The sequence below is a fragment of the Cynocephalus volans genome, chromosome 5 (genome assembly GCF_027409185.1).
Source record: "Cynocephalus volans isolate mCynVol1 chromosome 5, mCynVol1.pri, whole genome shotgun sequence".
NCBI classification, from domain to species: Eukaryota; Metazoa; Chordata; class Mammalia; order Dermoptera; family Cynocephalidae; genus Cynocephalus; species Cynocephalus volans.
The window spans coordinates 5654111-5665152 of record NC_084464.1 but is presented as its reverse complement, the minus strand read 5'-3'; the positions used below and the strand labels follow the sequence as shown (position 1 = coordinate 5665152).

General features: G+C 43.3%; 1 protein-coding gene across 1 annotated transcript in view; it reads left to right on the top strand.

Annotated features, from left to right (window-relative positions):
* Positions 1–3928: 3928 nt before the first annotated feature.
* GMDS (GDP-mannose 4,6-dehydratase) overlaps positions 3929–11042 on the top strand; it is a 595298-nt gene continuing 588184 nt past the window's right edge. Inside the window, exon 1 of the mRNA XM_063097816.1 lies at positions 3929–4030. Within this exon, the coding sequence (XP_062953886.1) occupies positions 3929–4030 (102 nt within the window). The remainder of the gene's footprint in view (positions 4031–11042) is intronic.

Sequence of the window (11042 nt, the reverse complement as noted above, 5' to 3'; positions counted from 1 at the left end):
TTGCTCTTCTTTTTCTATTTCCTTAAGGTAGAAGTTTACATTACTGACTGGAGATTTTTCTTATTTCTCATATAGGTGTTTACAAGTACAAATTTTCCTCTAAGCATTACATGAGCCCTGCATCCTATAAATTTTGATATGTTACCCTTTGATTTTATCTCAAAGTTCTCTGTAATTTACCTGATTTTTTTTTTTTTACACATTGTTTATCTAGGACAGTGTTGTTTAATTTCAACACATTTGTGAATTTTCTAAATTTTCTTCCATTATTGCAGTCAAAAAACATATTTTCTATAATCTAAGTCTTTTTAAATGTATTAAGACTTGTTTTGTGGCCAAAAAAAACAAAACCAGAAAGGAAACTGAAGCTCAGGGAGATAAAGTGACTTACCCAAGTCCCACAGCTGGTATGCAACTGCGAAGGCTTTGTTCTTCCCAGTAGGCCATGACACCTCTCAGTTGTCCTCAAGACCTACCAAATTACCCACTTCCCCAGCCCAGTCTCTACATCCTTATAGATTCTCCCTCCCTGGGAACTCCTGCTTCTATGAAGATGGCATCACCTTTCCTGCTGGTCCCATCACCTGCGTACACCTAGTGAACCCAGATCTGGAAGTTCTTGCAGACATCCCGAGTCCCTGCCCCTGTCACTGAGGGCACTGCTCTACCTGAGATCAACTCTTTAATTCTTAGTAAAGATTTGAGATGATTTACAGTGAAAGACACAAACAAAATACAACTGTTCAATGGAAATAGAAAATGAATACCATAAAACAGAGAAAAGAACAAATTTATTAACTTTGAGAGTCAAATTGCTGAGGCTGGCCAGTTAGCTCGGCTGGTTAGAGAGCAGTGTCATAACACCAACGTCAGGGGTTCAGATCCCTGTAGCAGCCAGCTACGGGGAAGAAAAAAAAAAAAAAGAGAGAGTCAAGTAGATAGCCAAAGGTTAAGTTTTCTTTGAAAAATAGCAGGATTCAAGGTTGTACATACATGTGGTTACCTCTATTTTTTGAATGTATACATAGTACAAAAGACTATTTAAAATTCTCTGAAAATACTAAAAAAAAGAAAAAAAAAGAAATTGGTTATTCTTGGAACTTTATTTTTCCATATGAATTTTACGGTCAGCTTATCAGGGTCCATGAAAACATGGTATCTGTTTATGTAACTATTTTTTGTTTTACAATAAAATGTTCAGATTTATGTTTATATATTTTATGCTTATTTTGTTAGATTTATTCCCAGGTTGCTCAAAGTTTATGCTGTATTGTGAATGAGATCTATACTTACATACAATTTCTAATTGATAGTTAGTGTTATATAGAAAATTTATTTAAAAAATATTTATTCAGAATCCTGCAATTTTGTTCATCTGTTATTAGTTCTAATGTTTTGTGTACATATATTTTCTATGCAAATATAGTCATCTGAAAGGTTTTATTTCTTTCTTATTTCTTTTCCTCAGAAATTTGCATTGTATAGGACCTTGCATTGTATAGGTGATCTTGTTTTTGCCCTGACTTTAAAGAGAATATTTGTATTTTACTTTTAAATCATTTATCACATTAAATCAACTGCATTTGAACACTAAAAAAAAAAGAGAGAGAAAAAAGAAAACTGCTCCAGCTGCCACATTGCTCCTGCCACCCCAATTGGCTTTCATACCCATGAAACTGGTGACTAGACCGAAACAAGCTGCCATAAACCCTCATGTCTGGTAGACCAGAAGTAGAGAGATGTCTTCTGTTTTACGTCCACCTGTCAACAGTGAGCAGGAATATATCTGTCTAGCAGAACTCAGCTTGCTTCCAATGTTAGATGCAAAATGGCTTGGGAAATACGTTTTTTAGCACTCGAATTCTTCCAAACAGAATATGAAATGGGGTTGGAGGAGCCAATCATAATATCTACCATACCGAGCCACTAGCCATGGGACCTTGGGTAAGTTTATTAGTCTTTCTGATCCTCAGTTTCTTCCCCTATAAAATAGGAATCATTATCATATTTACCTTCTAGAATTAACTGAGATACAACACTGTGTATGACACATCTTATATGCTTACTCAATCCAGGCTAGCCATTATCATTGTTTCTCCAATCTGAGGTATGGTGGAAGGAAGTGTTCTATAGGTGAAACACAAAGGAAAGAAGGATAAAAAAGGAGAGGAGATCACCTGGAGGGGAAGGCAGGGGAATTATTCTTGAATAATTGGCATCTCCTGAATGGCAAGAGATGGAAAATAGAGATGTGGAAAAAGTTATCCGACACATTAAGTACTGTATAGAATAGTTGACTTTTATCCAATTAGAGACCTTGGAGTTGGAGGCCTTGCCCTTGTCTGCATACTGTATATCTGTGTATTAATTTAAAGCATATTTACATGAAAACAAACGTAAGTTTTTAAGATAATCCACTAGATTTCAGAGACATTTCTTTCTTATAGCCAGTTTCTCTAAATGGTAGTGTTTACTTTCCTCTGCTTTAAGGGCCTCTTCACGCATCACTCTGAGACAGCCTCCTCTTGGTCCAACAAACATCTGTCTATTCAGTCACTCTCCTTATAGAATGCAAAGAAGAGAGGCAAGGTGTAAACACCAGACAAGTCTATCAATAAAGCTAAGGAATGTTCACAGGGGCCTGGGGGAGAGGGAGCTTTTTAATTGAATCCTGAGCTTTCCGGATTTGGGGATTCCAGGCCTGCAACACGTCTTGCATGTTATCTTGGGCACTGTCCTCATCACTCAGTTTGTAATTTGAAGTGACGGATCTGAGGTTATCTACCGGGGAGAGGAATATGCACACACAAGCAGAGCAGTGGAGATAAGTAAGTTTCCGCTTCTTCTCCAGATTCCAGCCAGCTGCTAAGGCACACATACCTGCTGTCCTCCCAGGGCCTGAGTCACCTCACGCCTTTCCCTGCTAAATGTGCAGCTGCCAAACGCTATCCAAATTCAACAGACACCAAGCTAGGACCCCACCTTGTGTGTCAATTATTTTCTTTGAAACCTGCCACGTCCAGGTTTACTGACCCTTGCAGTCGTTTCAACATTTCCTTATGCCGCACACGGCTGTGGCCAGAGACTTTGTTGTGCACCACCAGTGCTGAGCGAGAACACTCTGCCTCGAGTTACCTGGAACCTGGTGCCCAGCTCCAAGCCTAAGGGAAATGCCAGAAGAGCCAGACAGCGCGATAGGGGTGAGGCTAGTCCTGATCCACATCTGTGGCCCCATTTAGGGGCCGTGTAACGCTGGCGCCATTCAAGTAATGTAAAACCACACTTCTGTAACAGGTTTCCAGAAATTACTTATGAAAGTCGATGGCCCTGGCCCTGTGACGCCTGGATCTGGAGTTCAGGGCTTTTCTTAAGGGAAAGTCAGCCCATAGTTGCTCCCAGCATCCTCGGGTGACACTAGGATTCCTGGGAGACTCGGCAGGGCGGAGGGGAGGCCGTGCGGTGGAGGCCGGCCGCCGACGGTGCGCCCTGCACTCCGGCCCTGCGGACGACGGTGCGCGTGGCGATGCCGGTCTCCTTTCTCTTCCCGGAGGCCGCGGCGGCGGCGGCGGCGGCAGGCCCCGCCCCCCGCGCGCTCCCGCGCGGCCGCCGGCGAAGGGGCGTGGCGCGGCGTCGGCAGGGGCGGGGCCTGCCGCGGGCGCCACAGCGGCGGCGCGGGTTGACGCGGACGACGCGGCGCCGCCAGGCCGCACCCCGCCGCCCGCCGCCGGCCCGCCTCGGCCCGCCCCTGGCCCTCCCCTCCCGGCCTCCGCGCGCCCCTGTCATATTGTGGCGGCCGGCCGCGGCGCGCTCGTCCTCCCTGGCTGCACCCGGCAAGGCGGCTCGCGCGCGGGCACACCCCCACGTCCCCGCCGGCGCCCCGCTCCGCCGCGCTCCGCCCTGCCCTCGCCCGCCCGCCCTCCCTCGGGACATGGCTCACGCGTCGGCACGCTGCCCCAGCGCCCGGGGCTCCGGGGACGGCGAGATGGGCAAGCCCAGGAAGGTGGCGCTCATCACCGGCATCACCGGGCAGGTGAGTGCGGAGGCGGGGTGAGCCGGGCCTGTGGCCGTCCGGCACGTGTGCGCTCTCCCTCCGCTCGCTCGCGGCGTCCCGGAAGGTGTCTGCTGCCGGGAGGTCGGACCGAAAGGGTGGCTGGGCCCGTGTGCTGAACGCCCCACGGCTTCTGGCCCTCCTCGGGGGTGTGAGCGTGTGTTCGCACGGAGGTGCACCTCACGCTCGGGCAGGACTACCCTCTCACCTGTCGACCGGGTGACCGCAGCGCCTGTGTCTCCAAGCCCCCGAGGGCGCACCTGGACTCTCGTTTGCAGATCCTCCTGCCTGGAAAAGGAAAAGAACCGGTTATCAATAAATGCGAGTGTGGAATCCTGTTGCTTTATTTACCTGCTCACGTTTGGGAAGCAAGGAAAGGGGTGCTTTGCTAATTTGTTCTCCTCACCAAATTTCCGTGTAGAAAAGACAAAATGAAGTAATGCTGTGGAGTCACTGACTAGGACATTTTTAGGAAAAAGACCTCACTAAAACTTTTAAAAATCACACGATCTTCTGTGATTCATATTCACACATTTTGAAGTGTATCTGACAGACTGGTACAAAAGTGAGGCTAGGGTTTCATTTCCAAAGAAACAAGTTCCTTGAGTGAGGTAATCAGGAGGAGAATGCTGAAACCCCATATACAGGCTGAGCATGGCTAGTTTGTGACAGTCATCTCTTAGAGGATGAACCCCTCCAAGGATGTGATCACTGTGTCTTCTTAAGCTGTGTTGTTTTAGATTCATTGGTGATGAAATAATCGTGCCCAAGTATTGCTGTAGAAAAAAGTGCTGTGTGTGTTCTTGGATATCTCCTGGTGGTGGTCTATAACGCCAAAATAAAGATGATGGTAATAGCTAATGCATGTTGTGCTTGTTATGTTCCAGTCTCTCAAAGCTCTCTAGCATTAGAAAAAGAGAAGTTGAAATTGGTCAGGTATGGAGTGACAGTATATTAGACAATTTCAGCTATTGGATACCTGATTACTTTCTGGTTATTCATGAATCTTGCTTCGTTTAAGGTAATTGCGATAGACAAGTGTTTGAAAACTGGTAAGAGAGGTTGGTAGGGCAAGGATTTGAGGTTGAGGAAGAGAATTAAATTCACGCAGTAAGACCGGTGAGGGCCTACATACTGCTCTCTGTCTTTTCTAATGCTGGGGCCTTTCTACAGATGATTCCCCTTTTTCCAATTTCTGACTGTATCTGAAGTGCAAATGTTTACTAAGTTTATGTAATCTCTTGAAAGTAGAGATTTTTTTAGTATCATCTTAAATTAGTTAAGATGTTAATGGCTATATTGGTATGGCTTATACGAACTTAAATGACCAGCAGTGTGAATAAGTGCAGGTTAGAAATGGAACCTTATTAGCTCTTTGAGAGAAGTCGTTTGGCTGGTACTGAGTGGCCAGGAAGGTGTGGAAGTGGCCTCCCACTCTAGATTGTCCTGCAGGCTGCCATAGGGGTGTCTTGCTGAAACATCATGCTTAGCATGTGCCCGTGACTCCTTGACCAGAGTTTTTTGGCTCCCCACTTCATTTCCAACTTTAAAACCTGCTTGGCTTTTAGGTTCTTTTTAATCTCTGCCCCCGTGTTACTCACTTTCCTCCAACATCTGTCCTCTGCATCATCTCCTTACTTTTTGGGTGTTGCATTGTCTTCTGTAGCCCCTAGCACAGTGCTGAATTCTGTAGCTGCCACATAAACACTTCCTGATGGGATTTACTTCTGTTCTGTGCTTTTTATTTATCTTGTAGGACAGTGACCTGGGTATCAAGGATCTCTGGAGGACTGTGACATTAACGCAAGGGGTCTGAAAATCCATGCCTTCTTGTACATTTTCTTAATAATATTGGCTGAGAACTGACTAAGCTACTCACTCTGCTAAGCATTTCGTGTGTCCCTATCTAAGAGGCAGGTATAATTTTTATCCCCATTTTACACCTGGCTACATAAGGTTAAGTATGTTTCCTGAGGTCATGTACCTAATGAGTGTCAGAGCTGAGATCTGAAACTAGGAGGCAGACTCCAGAGCAGTTGCTCTAAGCCATTTTGTTATATTGCCTCTGTGGCAAGCCACATACATTAAATTACGAGAGAGAAAAGAAAGAAATTGTCTTATTCTAAGAAGAGGTCTTAGATTCAAGTGCCACTGTACTGGCACTTAGGGCTATCATGGCAGTTTTCTCAAGACGGGTTCTTAAATGGGTGGTCCCAAATTCCCACTTGAGAATAGTGCAGATGGCAGGATGTCCTATGCACTGTTGTATCTCTAATATATATTCTCAGGCTGCTTTTTCTAGCTTTCCCTCCCCTCCAATCTATTCTGGACACAGTAGTTGTGAATCCTTTTCCAAAGTGTGTGCATTAGTAAATCACCTTCAAAGGGATCCAGACTCTGGCTTTGCATTGCTGCCTCCAGGCCTCTACCCAAGGCTCACCTCTGCTGTCTAATGGTGCTCGTGGCTCTTGACTGCACTTGTGGAAGTGTTCGTGTTGTTCTCTGAATACTGTCACTACTTGTACCTCTTTGGAGTCATTATTTGTGGCTGAATGGCTTCACAAATCTAATTCGTTTTAACTTGATTAAAAGCCTCAGTGTTTTCAGACTAATCCTGCCAAATGCAGCCATTCCAGGAACTTTCTTTGTATTTATCTATATGCAATTCCTGTTGGTTTGTATTTGGATTTTAAACTGCTTTAAGGTAGAAATCTCATTTTCAGACTGTTTCAGCCTCACATGACTTTACCTAGTGGGCTTTGAAAAATGTTGACTTACCTTTTCCATTAGCAGATGCATCTTTACTGCCAGTCTGCAGAATGCAAGGTTTGTTTTGATGCTGCTGGGTAAATAAAGATATGTACTCTCTGCCCTCTAGGATACCATAGTCTTTGAGGAGCTTAAGACAATGCACATGAAGAAATCATGATTGCACAAGAATGTTAGGAGCCAAATGAGTAGTTCATCCAACCTGAGGACTCTGGGAGAAGTCATTGAATGCTGGAAATAGAAGCAGCTGCGTTTTGGGTGAATAGCATATGCAGGAATGTAGAGAGGGGAGAGTTTTGGGGGACAGTGAGGACAGATCTATAGTAATAATAGGCGGAACATTATTTTTTAGATATTATTTATATCACTTCCACAAAAAAATTTTGAGGTGGTTTCAACAAAAACAACATCAATGGACTATATAAAAAAAAATGAAAAAACCGAGGAGTATGCAATGAAGGCAGTGGAAAGATGGAAGTAGTATGCCAAAACCCACAGCTGGGGCAGCTGCTGTCAGTTGAGCATAAAATTTAGCTTTGACCTTCCTGAGAGTCAAGACAAGTGGATAGGTGAGTAAGAAATTTTATTAGTATTCAACTCTCACATAGATTTACTTTTAAACATGAGACTCAGAAAAACATGACACACGACATACTTAATAGTTTTTGAAAGAAGACAGAAGCATCTTTCTAGGATACTTTCATAACTCTCTATGAAAGGCAAAACACACTTTTTGGTAGGTAGAGACTTCAGAGTATTAAATGGTTAGAGTGTCGGTGGATTTTTTTCCTTTCAAATGTCAGTTGTCTCAAGCCAGTCTCTGCCAGGAGAGCAGCAAGTTGGAACTCTAGATTACTGTGTGCTGTGCACTGGGTGGGAAGAGAGCCTTGTACTCGGAACACGAAATGTGTCTGATAGTAGGGTTAATACTGGTGTTTAAGTGGGAAAGAATTTGACATGTTGAGGTCCTTCCCACCTGCCAGTAGTCCTAGATTTCTTTAGGAGGTGATTTAGATCTGGCTAAGCACTTAAAAAAGTACTAATTCAAGGTTCCAGACCACTGCACCATGAAGAATGGAAGACAAAGCATTGATCTTTAACATGGATAAGCTAGTCATGGTCACGAGGAGGTAACTTGTCTACAGGTGGAAGGCAGTAAAATGCAGGTAAGCTTCTCACATGTGGGAGGGGTGCACCTTTGACTTATCAAGGTTGGGTTATTTAAGCCATATTTTATTTCAAGATTTTATTTTGATGGTCTTATTTTTTATTTTCAGTAATTTCATAAGTTTCTTTTGAGCATATTCTGTCACAAAACAACCCTGGCCTTTAAAAAGAACACATGTAAAGTGGATAATCTGATTTACTAGAGTCACACAGTCTTCATCTTCTTCGTTTAAGAATTAATTTAGAATGTTAGAAAATGGAAATTCAGAATTGGCAGGAAGTATACCATCCCTTCCACAGATTTCCTTAACCTCTTTAAATAATGCTTCAGTTGAATTATAATAGCTGACAGGGACATTTCCTCTTATGGTTTTACTTTTCTAATATATATTCAGTTTTCCATGAATTTTTACATTCCAATATAGGTATCAGAATAGTCCCATATGTAGATGGAGATTTAGGGAAATGTGATGAGGTCCATTAAAATAAAGCCATTTGATTGGTAATGGCTATGGAACCCTGGAGCCAAGGCCGTATCCAGTTAAGGGAAAGATTGGTGATGTCTGCCTTGAAGAGGGACGGGAGTGATGGCACATGCGCTGTTTCTTTACAGGATTGTGAGGGCCAGCTGAGGAGAGGAAACGTGGTCTTAATCACTTACCTATCCTAGTATCTAACACAGCTGGTACAGGGTAGGTACACAAAATATTTGTCAATTAAAATTAATCTTTAGGTACTGATGTATTTTCTCTTGCAGAAAACTTGACTGGAAATTGTAGATGTCTGTATCCATGGGAATAAAATGTTATAATGCGGTCCTTGTTGGTTGGGTAAAGCGAGACATTGTCAGGGTACTGGGGAGAATTGGATACTATATACCTGACAGACAAGGTGAAGTTTGGGGAATGGAATGATTTGTGAGAACTTCATATTTAAAGGACTTGGAATATATACATTTAAGCGGAAAAGATAACATGTCCAGTTTTGCATGATAGATTTCTTACTGTTTTTGTGCTTATATTAACCACTGAATTTAAAAAATATTCCCTTGGCATACATGTTGGGATTTTAGAACTAGAGTTAGATTGCCATATTATATAGAGGACGAAAAGAGACTGAGAATGTGTGATTTTCCCAAGTCACACAGCAATTTAGTGCTAGAGTTATGATTGGACCCCCAGAGTCTTGTCTGGTTTTTCATTGATCTTTCCCTTGTCCTATGAGTCTGGTCAACACTAACAACAGGAAAGAGAGACTGCTATGAACCAGGCAAATTGGAGTGAAAGACTGTTAGTACAGTATTCTATAAAATTGAATAACAAATTAACATCTGAATGAGTCAGTTGAATCTATTTCAGTACTCAAGGAAAAACTAACTTTATGTTAACTTTATATAATGTTTAACATCTTATTTTAACAAAATATTTGCAGTTTGAAAAGATTGAGGGGCTTAGAATAATTAGGATTGGATCTACAAAGGAAAATTAACAAAATTATAGAGACTAAAGAAAAGGGTTACCTGTAGACAGCCCTTTCTTTAGAGCGCTTAAGCAGTCACCGTTCATTCAGGGCCATGTGTTGTCCTTGGCTGGTAGTTTGCCTCCTTGGCAGCCAGACTTATTTGCATGCTGCTTTGTCCGCTCGAGATCTGGGAAGACCCTGTGCTGCGCATCTTCATGTTTGGCTTCAGGACTTCAAGGATGATGTTGCGGGTGAGTTTTACTATTTCCCAACTTGATTTCTCACGTGGACTGAAATCATTCTTAATTGTCCTTGTGATCCTGAATGGCCTTCTGCGAGGTGTAGAGTCCTCAACTTGCCTGTCCTTTGAAGCAGCCTTTCCTGAACCTTTGTGAGACAAAAGTGATCACTAAATGTGATAAATAAACCAGAATTATTTGGCTGTGATTCCTTGTAAATAATCTGGTATAAGGGGTGAAGCAAAATGTTTGCCTTTCACCGGGATTCTGTGTACTTGGTAGATATATCTTTTTGCGGGGGAGCAGGGAGCTGGCCAGTATGGGGATCCAAACCCTTGACCTTGGTGTTAACAGCACCATGCTCTAATGAAGTGAGCTAACTGGCCGTTTATTTGGTAGATAATTATTTGGGGGGCAGGTACAGAAAAAAAGTTTACTGTGTGCCAGGCAGTGTGCCAAGCACTTTACATAAATTGTCTAATGTCACCCTAGGTGGCATGCGTTTTTGCTGTCTGTATTACATCAGATGAGGAAACCGTGACTTGGAGAATTAAAAACTTGCCTAAGGAACCTGGATGTACTGTTTTTTCAGGACCTTCTCTTGTGTGGCAAGTCAGACTAGTTCTGTTGGCCAGTTTGTACAACAAGTACAGTTTGTACTGTACAAGTTTGCTGCTCTCAAGAAATAAGTTGTTTTTAAAGGCTGCTGTGTATTTGAGAAGTGCTTTACCATGCCCATTGTGCAATATTAATATGATTAGCTTGTATATCTTAATAGAAGTCTGGATTAAGGGTGGACCAGGCAGGCAGGTGGAGGGCTATGTTCTTGAGGCTGGTGAAACCATAAGCATTTTTCTCATTTCCCCATTGACGGTTCTTATAGGTGAGAGATTACAATTTTTGGAGCAAAATGCTTTTCCCTGTCCATAAACCTCTGCTTCTTCTGACAAAGGGTCAAGAGCCAGTAGCCAATTAATGTGATCCTCAGGAGTAGTTAGGTACCTGGGGCTGCATGTAGCTTGGGTGGTGGGTTGTCTGGGTGAAAGTTATGCCTGGAGAGAGAGCCTCCCTGTGAGTCCTGAGAGCACACGGACAGTCCTAGTTCCCAGTGAGGTGGAGAGAGGCAGCTGAGAGGCTGGTACATGATTGTTTGGCTGCCACAAGTTGTTCTCAGCGACACACGCTGCTGCCTCCTGCATATGGATGTGAGTGTTATAGCTCCCAGATGCAGGTGCTTCCTGTGCCCTTAGGTAAGTTACTTCATTTTTCCAGTGCTTCTTTCCCTCTCTGTAGAGTGAGGTTTGTGCTTGCTGTCAAGGCCCAGGTTGGATTTTCCTTAGGAGACTCAGGATTCTCCT